The sequence below is a fragment of the Ascaphus truei genome, chromosome 9 (assembly GCF_040206685.1).
Source record: "Ascaphus truei isolate aAscTru1 chromosome 9, aAscTru1.hap1, whole genome shotgun sequence".
NCBI lineage: Eukaryota > Metazoa > Chordata > Amphibia > Anura > Ascaphidae > Ascaphus > Ascaphus truei.
The window spans coordinates 31,354,973-31,369,271 of record NC_134491.1 but is presented as its reverse complement, the minus strand read 5'-3'; the positions used below and the strand labels follow the sequence as shown (position 1 = coordinate 31,369,271).

General features: G+C 40.6%; 2 protein-coding genes across 4 annotated transcripts in view; one reads left to right on the top strand and one right to left on the bottom strand.

Annotated features, from left to right (window-relative positions):
* Nucleotides 1-7,625, top strand: part of CDAN1 (codanin 1) — a 48,517-nt gene extending 40,892 nt beyond the window's left edge. For 2 of the 3 annotated variants that reach the window (XM_075614256.1, XM_075614257.1), the window contains exons 25-28: nucleotides 2,313-2,376; nucleotides 4,551-4,741; nucleotides 5,700-5,807; nucleotides 6,834-7,625. In XM_075614256.1, coding sequence (XP_075470371.1) covers nucleotides 2,313-2,376; nucleotides 4,551-4,741; nucleotides 5,700-5,807; nucleotides 6,834-6,959 — 489 coding nt within the window. In that variant the 3' untranslated portion in view covers nucleotides 6,960-7,625. Of the gene's footprint in view, nucleotides 1-2,312; nucleotides 2,377-4,550; nucleotides 4,742-5,699; nucleotides 5,808-6,833 lie in introns of those variants that run through there. The other variant, XR_012803849.1, reaches the window with a different exon arrangement.
* Nucleotides 7,626-11,706: 4,081 nt separating this feature from the next.
* STARD9 (StAR related lipid transfer domain containing 9) overlaps nucleotides 11,707-14,299 on the bottom strand; it is a 100,377-nt gene continuing 97,784 nt past the window's right edge. The window contains exons 32-33 of the mRNA XM_075614255.1: nucleotides 12,964-13,122; nucleotides 11,707-12,029 (exon numbers count right to left, since the gene is read on the bottom strand). Coding sequence (XP_075470370.1) covers nucleotides 11,928-12,029; nucleotides 12,964-13,122 — 261 coding nt within the window. The 3' untranslated portion in view covers nucleotides 11,707-11,927. The remainder of the gene's footprint in view (nucleotides 12,030-12,963; nucleotides 13,123-14,299) is intronic.

Here is a 14,299-nt window from a genome sequence, read left to right as displayed (position 1 = left end):
GCGGTGTTACAATGAATGAAGCAAGGTTTAACTTAAAAACAGTGCATATAAGAATATTATCTGTGGCTGAAACCTAACACCCCCCCTGTGTAGTATGTGATTTATGACTTGAGGTGTTAAATAGTCCCTGAGTGTTAGTGGTGTGTGTGTGTGTGTGTGTATATAAATTTGTAGAGAGCCCACAGTGTGCACAGCACTTTACAAAAGGTGTGTGTGGGGTGGGAGTGTATATCAATGGTTTGAGTAGGTGTGGAAATGTAAGAGGCTGTAGCATTACTAAAAGTGTATGTAGATACTATGTGGTCCCTATTGGTATATAGGGATGGAATTACATAGAGTATTTGTATGTGTAGGAGACAGCTGTGTGTGCATACATATAGCAAAGTATGTATAGACAGGGCCTTTAGCACTCATGGGAAGAGAGTTCTCTCGTGTCAATAGTGACTCATAAAACTTCGGTCTTGGTTTAGGCCATTGCTAAGTGTCCTGAACAGTTGCATAAATTTGTATTCATGCAACCGTCTCTCTTTCTGTGTTCTAAGATTACCTTTGAGTATGGCCAGAGTCAGAGAAATGTTCGCCAACATGACTGTCTCTTGTTCCGCGTTTGATGCTGTGGCGATGCAGATTCATTCTCTTGTTTTGCCCCTGTCCCGTCCCATCTATGTAGTAGCAGGCCCCTGGACATTTCATGCACATAATGAGGTACACGATATTGCTGGAGGAACAGGTGAACCTTCCGGTGATTTTGAACTCCAGATTCTTGTGTGGTATTTGTATTGTGCCCACTGTGTGGAGCATTGCGCAGGTTTTGCATCTTGCGTCCTGGCATGGTCTTGTCCCGCATTCGTACTGTTGAATACTTTACTCTTCACCATAATTTTCTTGAGATTATGAGGTTGTCTGTATGATAATAAGAGTGCTTCAGGGAAGACCTGTTGCAATCTTGTATCCTCCTGGAGAATGGGTTGTAGTTCCCTGGCGATCTTGCGTAGGGCTCCTAGGTGTGGGTTATATGTGACCACCAAAGGCACCCTGTCGCTTGTCTCTTTCTGTCTGTATTCAAGGAGATCACTTCTTGGTATTCTGGTGGCTTTCTGGATTTGCTGGTCTACAATTCTGTGGTTATATCCACGGTTTAATATTAATACACACACATGCACACCCAGTCAGTCACCTTTTGTCTGAAATCAATTTTTACATGGAACCCGTATAAGCAAATGCTCTGCTGTTGACACAGCTTTTAAGCACAGCATGGGACTAGATGCAAAGCCAGTCCCACCACTCACAGACAGCTGTTTCAACCTTGATGGGTATCATCAGTGTGAGGTTGGTTTATACTTGCTTTGCAATTTTCAAGGCTGAGTAGGTTTACGATTCACATTTTAAGTTATGGTGGGTGAAAAAGGCAACAAAAAACTTCCACCATTAGCATATAGCCGATAAAGAAGCCCACAAGGTCGAAACAGCTGCCTGTGCTTTGACTGGCTTTGCATCTAATCCCTTGCTGTGCTTAAAAGCTGTGTGAACAGCAGAGCATTTGCTTATAAGGTTTCCATGTAAAAATGGATTTCAGGCATAAGGTGACATGTGCTCATTTGCATGTAATTTCCCAGAATCCCTTGCTACAGTGGAAGCACTGTATGCTGGGTGATAATGGTTGAACGGCAGGGTTGCAGACCTGTCTAAGACATGTGAATGTGCTCACAAGTGATATTCTTTATTGGCTATATGCCAATGGTGGAGGTTTTTTGTCGCCTTTTTCACCCACCATAACTTGAAGTGTGTGCGTGTGCACGTGTATTTATTTATATATTGTTATCTAACATATTTGTACAAAATGTATGCACCCACAACCAATACTTATCAATCAAATTGGTTTGCTGCAACTCTGTTTTCCTTGCTGTATACACCTCATTATTTTAAGAAATACAACCGGTGACAGTGCTCCTATCATCTATTTCCTATACTCAAAGATATTTTGACTTGTATGCCTTCATAACATAATTATAATAGATCACAAGATAGATGACCACGCTGGAAAACGGGACGTTTTTCTGTAGAAGGGAAGAGCTCCTGCTACCAGCTGACTTGCAGCATGATCTGGCTACTTACTGTAGCTTTGGCTGATTTCTCAGGCGCTGAACTATACTGAAACCTCATCTTTGCTGAATCTGCTCCGTGTTCTGTATTGGTTGTTTCAATGCCCAGCACTCTATCTAACCTTGACAGCTAGTGCCATCTTGCTTCCTTTATCCAAATGACTGCCATGTATTTGTTCACCCATTATATTCCCTGTTTTTTTTTCACAGTACATGTGTCCTCCGGCAGAGCAGCATCTTGCAAAGTGCACTGTGGAGCTGGCATCTCTCTTGGGTAAGGAAGGCTGTCTTAACCTGGTACTATGTGGATCCCTCAGAGTCCTGTAAAAGAACCTACCATGTGTAGTCCTAATCACATAGTAAGGTATATGTATTAATTTATTACTTTAGCAACCGTTCTGTTCAACTTTGCAACCCATATTACAGTTGCGGTAAAGGAATGCGCACAAGCACTCAGCATTGTTTGTGGGTTTACATTTTTTTTTTTAGAAAAGGTTTGCAGGCCTTTGTTGTAAAACCAACTTTAATTAACAAATCGTAATGAAAATGTAATACCTACCCTGTACATCTGTAGGGTTTAGTTAGGTGCAATTATTTATGAACCAAAAACTACTGAAGAACTTCAATGTGAACTGTGATAAGGATGAAAAAAAAAATGAAATTTAGAAGCAATTTATTACAGAATAAATGGGCTGAGTGGAACTATACGTTTTTAGATAAATCGCCCTGACATTCATATTTTGCAGTAAGCTATTAAGAAAGATACAATACATATCTGGTGCGAATTCACGTTACACTCTAGTTTCATACTGTTTGATGCTTTTTGTTGCAAGCAGTTCCTTCTCGCCCAATGTTTACAGCCTTGTGTTTTTATCCCTGTATTAAATACTGTTTGTGTGTGCACAGGCCATCTACACGATTATTTATTTATTTATAAAATATTTTACCAGGAAGTAATACATTGAGAGTTACCTCTCGTTTTCAAGTATGTCCTGGGCACAGAGTAAAACAAAATAATACATGGTTACAAGTACAGTTACATAAATGAACAAGGTATACATTATATACAAGACATTGCATGCACAGTTAAAGAAAATATATATTATGAGCGTATGAAACAGTTACAGACCAGATTAAAGTGTGAGACAGCCTTAGATTTGAAAGAACTTAAGCTGGTGGTGGATATGAGAGTCTCTGGTAGGTTGTTCCAGTTTTGGGGTGCACGGAAGGAGAAGGAGGAACGTCCGGATACTTTGTTGAGTCTTGGGACCATGAATAGTCTTTTGGAGTCTGATCTCAGGTGATAGGTACTGCATGTGGTAGGGGTGAGGAGCTTGTTCAGGTAGCTGGGTAGCTTGCCCAGAAAGTATTTGAGGGTGAGACAGGAAAGGTGAACTTTGCGCCTAGACTCTAGTGATGACCAATCTAGTTCTTTGAGCATTTCGCAGTGATGTGTGTTGTAGTTGCATTGGAGAACAAAACGACAAATTGAATTGTAGAGGGTGTCAAGTTTGCTAAGGTGGGTTTGAGGAGCCGAGCCATATACTATGTCTCCATAGTCAATAATTGGCATTAGCATCTGCTGTGCAATACGCTTTCTGACCAGGAGACTTAGGGAGGATTTATTCCAGTAAAGTACCCCTAGTTTGGCATAGGTCTTGGTTGTCAGGGTATCAATGTGCATCCCGAATGTTAAGTGGGAGTCAAACCATAAGCCCAGGTATTTAAAACTAGTGACAGGTGTTAGGGTGGTGGTAGCGTTGGTTCTAATCAGGAGCTCAGTCACTGGAAGCTTTACAAATTTAGTCTTGGTCCCAAATACCATTGTTAGTCTTGTCAGTGTTTAAAAACAGTTTGTTTTGGGAAATCCAGTTTTCAAGTCTCAAAAAGTCAGACTGAAGTATGTGTTGAAGGTCAGAGAGGCTATGGCTGTGTGCATATAGGATTGTGTCATCTGCATACATGTGTATTGAGGCTTCCTTACAAGCTGTGGGAAGATCATTAATGAACACTGAGAAGAGTAGGCGCCCCAGAACAGAGCCTTTGGGGACACCACAGGTGATATCCAGGGGGTTGGAGTTAGAGCCTGAGATGGACACATGTTGGGATCTTCCTGATAGGTAGGACTGAAACCAGTTTAAAGCATGTTTCCCTATTCCAGAGCTCTGGAGTTTGTTAAGCAGGATAACATGATCAACTGTGTCAAAAGCCTTTGCAAAATCTAGGAATACTGCACCAGTGAGTTGTCCCCGTTCCATTCCACACTGGATTTCATTGCAAACTTTTAGCAGGGTAGTTACGGTGGAGTGTTTGGGGCGAAAGCCAGATTGGAATTGGCTAGGGAAATTGGCGCCATTAAGCACAGATCATAAATAAATTGACTTGTACATTAACTTTCCATTGCAAATTCCTCTAAGCAGTTTCTTCTTCCTTGCTCCACATTCATAGTATCGGACCGAATTCCAGTACTGGGGCTACCGTCTTCACCAACCCACAGGAGCGTGAGGAGGGAGTCACTTTGCGGCCTCCTAAATGTGCTGCTTTCTGTTTGGAAGGAAGACTTTCGGGTACCCATCCCCCTACAGCTCATGTTTAGCCAGAAGAACATCAGTTATGTTACAGATGCTCAACAGCACGAGGTGAGGTTTCGGAGTAACCTTTCATGTGTCTTCAGCCCTTTGGGTGCCCCAAGGCAGTCACTGCGTCATGGGGTCTGGCACTCCACGGGCCCCGTGATGATGTGGCTACGTCATGCCCGGGGAGAACTTGTTTTCGGGTTAGATTGCGTCCTGCGTGCCTATGGAGCGTGGGATGCGATTTGCAGTGAAGGGAAATGATAGAGGACACGTCGTTCTTTATTGGGTTGAGGGCCTCTTTCGCTTTGCTGGAAGAGCTGTGGGCCCTCCGGCACTCAAGGGGTTAAACGAAGCGTGGAAGAAAACATGTCCGTAAGATTACATGTATTCAGAATTTGCTTGAGTAAGTGTGCAAAGCTTTTCCCTGGTGTCTTCTTTTCATTGGGGAACATTGCTACTTTTGCCTCGCAGGAAAATGAATGGAATCTTAATCACATTGTCACGTTGCCTTACTCGATAAGTTAATTAAGATTGGTATGTATTCTTTTTGGAGCTGATGCTGTCAAGTGCATAATCACTAAAGTGTTGCAGAAGAAGAACATTAGAAACGTCTGTTTTGTAGCTCACAGATCCAGTAGGCTTATTGGTCCTGAAGAAATGTAGACTTGTTGGTTGTGAAAGATTTTCGACATTACGGTTTTTGATTTAAAATTTTAGTGTGCAGAGCTTTCAGAATATCAGGTGTACATTTGACAGATAAACAGACAAGGTTTATAATGAAATAGTCTGCAAAATATAATTTAATCTGTAAAGAACCGTAATGTTTGTAGATTTGTTGTAGGTTGTGATTCAGAAGATTTACATTCTCCTTTCCCATAGAGAGCAGCGAAAACATATGAGGACAGTTCCACTTCTGTAGCACTTCTTCAGGTGTCGCTTGTATGAGCGGCTCTTGTTAGGAAGTGTGGGGTTCATGATGACTGCCCTTTTGACACCAGTATGTCCTTTGTTTACTCTGCAGTGGGAATTGTTCGTGTTCATGCTGCGTGGTGTGGTTCAGCAGGGGCTTATGGGATATGTAGAAATAGAGCATCATATGCACAAGCTTCAGGATTACACATGGCCGCCAGTGAGTATTACCTCATCTCACCCGGGAATGTCTGAGCATCTGTCTGGCTCCATACAGCAAACACATTGGTCCAGCACTAAGTTTCTTATATAATGGAGTTACAACAAGATATTACAACTTGTAAAAATGCTTCTTACAGTGTACAAGTCCTGCCTTGTGACATGACATCATTTTCCAGAAAGGAACCATATTTACACCTCCTTTATACGCCTGTCGGATATTTTAGGTATACCATGCACCAACATGAGAATTATTCGATATTGTATAATATATTGCACCAACATGAGAATTATTCGATATTGTATAATATATTGCACCAACATGAGAATTATTCGATATTGTATAATATATTGCACCAACATGAGAATTATTCGATATTGTATAATATATTGCACCAACATGAGAATTATTCGATATTGTATAATATATTGCACCAACATGAGAATTATTCGATATTGTATAATATATTGCACCAACATGAGAATTATTCGATATTGCATTGTATAATATTCCTGATCTGTAGAAGATATCTATACAAAGCACAAAAGACCCGGCGTCCCACAGATCACACGCCTTAGGCCGTGCTTAAAGTGCCGGCGACGCAACGTCGCCCGAAAACAAAAGCATTGCCGCCGCCGCCGCATGCGCTTATAGTGATGGCCCTTGAACCAATCAAATTGCCGGAATTGCGCGCCGCCGCCCGGAGAAATATAACTTTTGCCGATGGCGTGTTGTCGTCGCCATCGGCACTATAGGCACGGCCTAACACTGACCCGGCGTCCCACAGATCACACGTGTAACACTGACCCGGCCTCCCACAGATCACACGTGTAACACTGACTCGGCGTCCCACAGATCACACGCCTAACACTGACCCGGCCTCCCACAGATCACACGTGTAACACTGACCCGGCCTCCCACAGATCACACATGTAACACTGACCCGGCGTCCCACAGATCACACGTGTAACACTGACCCGACAACCCACAGATCACACGCCTAACAGTTGGGCTTTTTGTTTACAGGACATGCTGGCAGAGCTGGAGCGGATGTCTAATGTCTTTAGATCTGAACAGCAAACAGAGGCACCAAAGGACAGGACATGCCCAGTTTTGCCACAGAGTGTGGGTACAGTTGCAGCTCAGAGCTAGTGTCTGGGAAGTGCCATGCTGTTTATTGCCCATTCTGATGCTGCTATGTCCGCTCAGCTTTGACTCCTTCGTGCTGCGATGTACAGATGTCCGTATGCAAACACTGAAAGAAGGATCATTTCCATTCTGCAATTGTTTTCTTAACTATCCTGTGTTGATATTTTATTTTGCACGTCGGCGAAGCACAGCTGTTCTAGACGCTGACGATATAGGCGACAATGAACTGCGAGAATGGAACTTGACAAGTTTGTTTATATTTATGGATGAATATTTTCTTATCATGGTTAGCAGTTCGGTTCTTTTTAGTATATCCTGGGTAAAAGGTATCTTTTTACAATAGGTGAGGAAACGAGGGGTTGAGCCCCCTGGCTGCCGGGGGCTTGCAGGAATAATTCAAAAGATTTTGGGACTTGAGCCATAAAGTGTTTCCCGTGGATTCTGGTTAAGAACTAATCACGAAAATGTACACTTATGTTTCTTTGTTTTGATGCAACACAAATAAGCGGCAGCACTTGTATTTTATTAAGTAGGTATAATAAATCCTTTTTTATAATTGTTAATCGAAAGGTTTTTAAAGAAATTTTTATAGTCACAACCTATAAAAAAAACTTATTCACAGTGTTTTCGGCTGGAGTCTGAGTTTGGTGGCTGGGATGGTGGCTGGGATGGTGGCTGTTTTGTGGGGAGGAGAGGGGGGGGTGCACATTAAAGCAGCTTTCACTTTTACAAAGCATTTTTTTTTTTTTTTTACCAGCTCAAAAGTAATTTTATATGTATATAATGGTGAGTTATGATAACTCTTTGTTAGCAAAGGTAGAGTTTCTTCTAAAATCTGAATTATTGTTTTACATTAAACTTTAAAGGTACAATCCTTCATACTCTGGAAGTTGTCTTCCATCCCTGAGAAAATAGCATGTGTTTTATTGTATGTTGACCGCTTCACTGATTAAGGATGTGATCACATTCAGAATGGCCTTGCAGAGCGTGATGCTACAGTGAATAACAAACAGGTGATCAAGGGGGTGCGCCCGCTCAGTCATTAAGTGGAAAAGGAAAGTAGCTGGGATTGCAGCTTTGACATTTTATGGTACTAGCATACCCCGCATTAACGTACGCAATGGGACAGGAGCATGTATGTAAAGCGAAAATGTACTTAAAGTGAAGCACTGCCTTTTTCCCCACTTATCGATGCATGTACTGTACTGAAATCGTCATATACGTGCATAACTGATGTAAATAACGCAATTGTAACAGGCTCTATAGTCTCCCCGCTTGCGCACAGCTTCGGTACAGGTAGGGAGCTAGTTAAGGACGTGCTGACAGGCGCATGCGCGAGCTGCCGTTTGCCTATTGAGCGATATGTACTTACTCGTGAGTGTACTTAAAGTGAGTGTACTTAAACCGGGGTATGCCTGTATACCATTTAAATCAGAACCAGGCCCTTCGCTGCTGCAAGTCATGTAATGCAATGTACAGCACAGAGCACCATCCGCCTTAAACAGCGAATACGTATGTAGTTTCTCTCCAAGGCCATTTCACAAAATTCAGCCATGTACAGTCTGAGACTTCCTGCCTATTCATGGTAAATGTGTACTCTGAATTAACCCTTTGTGTTCTGAAGCAGCGTGCTCTGCATTGCTCATGGTTTGTCTCCTGTCAGACTAAAATGTTTACATGCTCACAATAATTCTCCATTAAGAGCCTAATGTTCCAATCCAGCCTTCTATTCATTAAGATAACTGGAGCACACGGATTAAGACAATGCATCCCTTTGGTGCTAACTAGCTAGCTAGCTGGTTACTAGCACCAAATGTTTGACTGGGACAGTGGTTGTAATCTAAGATTAGTAGAGCCTAACTCTTACACAATAAGTGTCTTTAGTGAGAAAGGAGAGACAGTGTGTTGAATGGGTGAAATAGGGTGTGGAAATATCACTGAATGAATGGGCCATATTTCATTGTTAAAGCCCTGATGTACATGTCCGATTCAGAGCCGACTGCCAGCCTCATCTTATTTAGAAATACATTTGTTTTTAATTTTATATGTAGTATAAGCTATCATAAAGTGCTATGTTCTGAAATCATCTTAAATGACACTGAATGCCTGATTGCTTAAATGAGTATGTACATTCGACTTGCCCTTTATTCTGAATGGAGAAAATAGTTATAAATAAAATGTTCGCCTGTTATGATTTTGCTAATCCAGTGTATATCTTTGCGATCAATTTGTATTTACATTGCATTTAATCATACCCTTGATCATCTTGCAGCAAATTTTTTTTTTTCAAAAGACCATCACAATTCAAAGATTTGTATTAATATTTGTATTTCAATACAGGAGTAGAGTACAAACTTAGAATCAATATATTACAAAAAAACAAGACAAGCATATATGTTTATATATAAATAACTTAAGATTTGTAAACAGTGTATACATTTATAGAAAAATAAACATCTGTTGCATTGTACAGAAAACATTATCCTTCAAAGAGCTCTTGGTAAGTAAATGTCTAACCATCTAATTCTGCATAATTTCTTTACTGGGAGAGGATCCTTAGGTGCTGTAAGATATCTCTGGCAGGGAAGAGGTTAAACCACACACAATCTAGTTATCACTCATAGGGGTTTATTCATTAAGGTTCATTACGCGATTGTGCCCATTGACTTAGGTCTAAATAAAACTTCAGTTTTGCGTCAGTGGCTTTTGCAGCCTCTTCGTGATGTGGTGTGTGCGGGGGGGAAATCCGTCTAAAAAATGTCACTTAAATTAAACCATTCCAAGGTGTGTATCTTGTGATCTGTTATTCATGTCATTTTGCATCGCAGTATTAAGAAAGCTGCTTGTAGCCTTGGTCAGCATGACAATGACTTCTAAGAGATGGTAATACAGTAAAGCAGGGGTGCACGTTAAATATTCTATGGGGGGGCGCCATTTATTCGACCCGTACATAGTATCTTACATTTAATCAGCCTTCGTTATGTGTGTGCGCTGTAAGAAGTTTGCACACCCTGCTGTAAAGGACACGTTGCCAAATGTGTTCGCACATACTTTTCTTAATGTGATTTTCAAAATAAATTGATCACTAATCCGGTTCATGGAAAATAAATTTGAAATCCCAATCTAATGAATATAGACAGTGTTGTCAACCTCTTCCCAAATAAGAGCAGAATAAAAAGTGCATTAGTTGGATATGAATAGTTTCAGTAATCATTTTTTGGTGTATATGGGATACGTGTTTAGTCTTAGAAATCAATTCTTTATGAAAGGAATGAGACGTTGTTTACATGAGTGAAAAAGCCCATGAAACTTCCTAAGTGACTGTTTCTTGAAATAAATACAATTGTAAAGGTGAACACTGAACCATTAATACATTACTATAAGAATGAAAGTGTATATACAGTATATAAAATTCCTTGAGCAATCAATGCACTTATTCATGCTGCTATGATTAGAACAAAATTATCAAGAAAACTGCTTATTTGGTAACCGTGGAGATAGAAAAATAAATTGTATGCAGTTGTGGTGAGTCTCTACAATCTAGTTATACATGCGTCATTAATAAAAATAAAATACTTTTAGAGGAGGCTTATAGTTAAAAGTGCCTTTACCAAATGTATAATGATTAGAGAGGGATAGTTTATTTTGATCTAACAGCTCTAGATTCTCATCATTCATACTGGATCTGGTCTTGGAACTTAAACCGGAAACAAACTTTTCTTTCCCTTTAAGCAATTTAATTAAATACCAAAGTGAAATCCAGCATATAACATGAAAAAATAAGGATTCCTCTGTTTTGTACTAATGGTTCTGGGATCTCAGAAAGCTTCTGCTGAACGTTCAACCCTCTTACAGCGAGGCTGCAGGAAACGTGCAAACTGCAGAGAACGCGGAATACTGTATGAAACGGAAACCTTAACGAGGGAGCGCTAATCCTGTTAAACACGTGCTGCCTTCAGATTAAAGCAGCAATCCCACCATCTTTGTTTTCTATTTTACCCCCCACCCCCCTCATTTTATTGTAGAGCGAGACCTGTTGAGTCCTCTGAAAATAGCGGGGGCCAGTTTCAGCTGGGAGGACCCTCCCGTTCCCGAGATACTGAACAAGAAACGAATGGCCACCAAACTTTGCAGCCCAACTGGAAGCCACATTTTTTGTGACTTACTAGAGGACAGCCATTTAAATCCGCTTTAAAAACAAGGACGTATCTCGGGAAGCGGTGGGTGCTGGAGCTGAAAATAACCGTTCCAAAGAACCCATTGGTTCCCGGTTAGAAAGGGGGGGGGGGGAGAGAGAGAGAAAGGTGGGATTGCTACATTAAAGTTGTGTTGAAGAAAATGTAAACATAGAACAAAACTCCTGTCTAGACGCCGCTGCTTGTGCGATACTTTGCGTAATCCTATTTCGTTCCCTGAAATATTCAAGATTAATCCATATAGCATTTTTTTTTCCTTAAAAGAACTAGGACTTGAATACTCATAAGATGCTCTGTCATCCTGAAATGCTGGTGGATTGTACCCGCCTCTTCTCTGGATGCAGTTCATGCAAATAAACATTTTAATTCATCCATGGGGGGGGGGGGGGAGAGAGAAGAAGCCACTGTGGTTACTGGATGTATTGATTGAGTTGCAAGCTGTAAAGCCAGGTTAAAATGCTGCCAAAAATGTAATTTGTTCTTATGGTGCTTCTGTGAATGTTAGGCAAATGGTGCTTAATGCCCATGGTCTTGTGAAGTTATTTTAAGTTGAATCCATGCTGAGGAAATGTCTTTAAATATGTTTTACCTTATTGGCGCTGGTTTTTTTTACAGTCTTGATGAAGGACGGCATTGTAGCTACAGGAAACCTTATACACACTCTGCAATCCTACAGCAATAATTAGCGTGTTGTTTCCGCAGGGAAGCACAGGCTCCCAGTTCATGGATGTGTCTCAGGTTTGCAAGAATGGAAAACAAACAAAAACAAAAAAAATCATCTTGAAAGAAAATTTGCCAAGTTTGCAATCATCAGCGGCTGTCTCTTGGCGACCACACTCAGTAACCTCGAAGGAATCGCAGGAGCACCCAGGTCAACCTGCCAACAGAAAGGAAGAGCGAAATAGCAACTCTTCTAATCACTTTCAAAGCACCTACAAGGGTAAACCCGACAACTTGTTAATTTAGTGAACATTAGAAATCCTTTATAGATTTGTGTTCTCATTCCCTTAATAGGAAACAAATTACACATTTAAAAAGGTGTCAGTGGGAAAGAGGTGGATTATTATTTTTTGGAGTAATGAAAGTAAACTTTGATGCACTGCATTATATTTGTTGCTAAATCAAAAGCAAGAAACCATTTTTATTTTATTTTTTGCATTGGCTGCAGATAAAATGCTAGAAAAGTTACCTTCTTCAACTTGGTCTGAATTATTGCCCCAGATAAAAAAAGGGAGACTTCACGTTGTATTAAACCTGCTAAAATTCCTATCGACATTGACCAAATAAGAGAATGCTTATGGGACAGAGATACACTAACAATAAGTGACAGAGAACATCACTTCCTTTATATACAGGAAGCATGTTCCTTTCTGTTGGAATTTATTACAAATAAGGAATTATTTTTCAGAACCTTAAAGCAGGTGGTAAAACTTTTTTTTATTTATAGATAGAGGGAGTATGGTGTCAGATTGTAATCCACTAAATATGAATTATGACATAAATATGAAATGTCATTCATGTAAATATACTGTAAGTACGGATATAGGATAAAGTATCTTGTCTAAATTTAGCATAGGTTGAACTTATACTATGTAACTATGTAACTTCTCACTAAACCTAGTGTTGAAATATTTGGTAAATGGTGCGCCATTTACTTACCTAAGATTTGTAGCTGTCTGTTGCGGATAATGTGACTTGCTAGTATAAGTTAATATATTGGAAACACATACAGAGGATAACAATATGCAATGTGCAATAATGTTACCTACATCTCAAACATTGGCAGTGAGGAGATACTGTAGCTTTCCTACCTGCACCATGTAAATTACTTTGGTGACGTCCTCTCCATTGATGGTGTCGGGCTGTAGGATCCAGGCACTGGGCAGGACCTCCCCTCGCACTGTGTCTTTACTTGGACGGGGCATCGATTCATTATACAGGGACTGAAAGCATAAGCTATACCACTTGTCCTGCAGGATAGAAAAGCATTCTCCCTTAATGGCTTATTATGTTTCGTTTTAATACAGCTGCAACGTGTGCATTGTTTAACACTTATTGGAGGAAAATAATGGCCGATCTTCTGTGGAGTCCGCCGCCTCATTTGTGATGTCACTAATGACGCACAAAGGATGAAAATACACAAAATTTGTTTACAAAATAAATAACTGGCTTGACACTTCCTTATAGTTTATTAACACAATCATTTTAATTGCAAAGCAGAAGTGCCTCTTCTGGGAAATAGCAACCACGACAAACATTTCAAAGGGTAAATTCTCCCAGTTGGTTTCTAGTTACCAGCAAAACATTTCAATCTTCTAGTGTAAATGGCGATAACATCCATGAAGGGAAGTGTTTATATATGTACCCACATTCTTACACTCACATTCCTATTGGACCAGCACACGCTGCATACTCCCTGCTTGCCACTATTATTTTTTGTATACAGCACAAGGTTCCTAGCAGAACTTTGTCAGTAGTTATTACAGAACATTGGGACTCCCACATGAAATAATCCAAAACAATCACTCGTTTGTAACCATTGACAAATACACAAGGTTCTAGGAGGCCAAGAAACAAAGCAAATCTTTGTCCGAATTTAGATTTATCCTACAAGCAACTGTAAGGAAAAGAACAGGTTTTAGCTGCTCCAGGAAGAAGCAGAACCGAGAGGGATAGGGAATACATCTCACTAAATTTCAGCCTGTCATTAATGAAACGCCAATTCAAGGTGGCAGCCTCCTGGGAAGAAAATACAGATCTCACGGTAAAGCTGTAATATCTGTGCTTTGTCAAATATGCTAAATTTGAGAGTGACACCAAAAAGAGAATAGCACTAATATTCGTTAAGTAAAAAGAATGTCTTTATACCCAGGAAATGTATTAAACAATTGTTCTTAATTCGTAATCCTTTAATTTGAATAGAAAATGTAAACAATTATAATTTGATTTTGTTCATAACAATGTTGATGAGAGATGGGGGGGGCGAGAAAGTGGGGGACATGGAAGACCGAGGAAGAGGGGTGGGAGGGGGAAGGGGTGGGAGGGGGATGAGGGGTGGGAGGGGGATGAGGAACAGGGGTGGGAGGGGGATGAGGAAGAGGCAACGGGGAGGGGTAACGGGGGTGAGAGGATGAGGGGAAGGGAGGG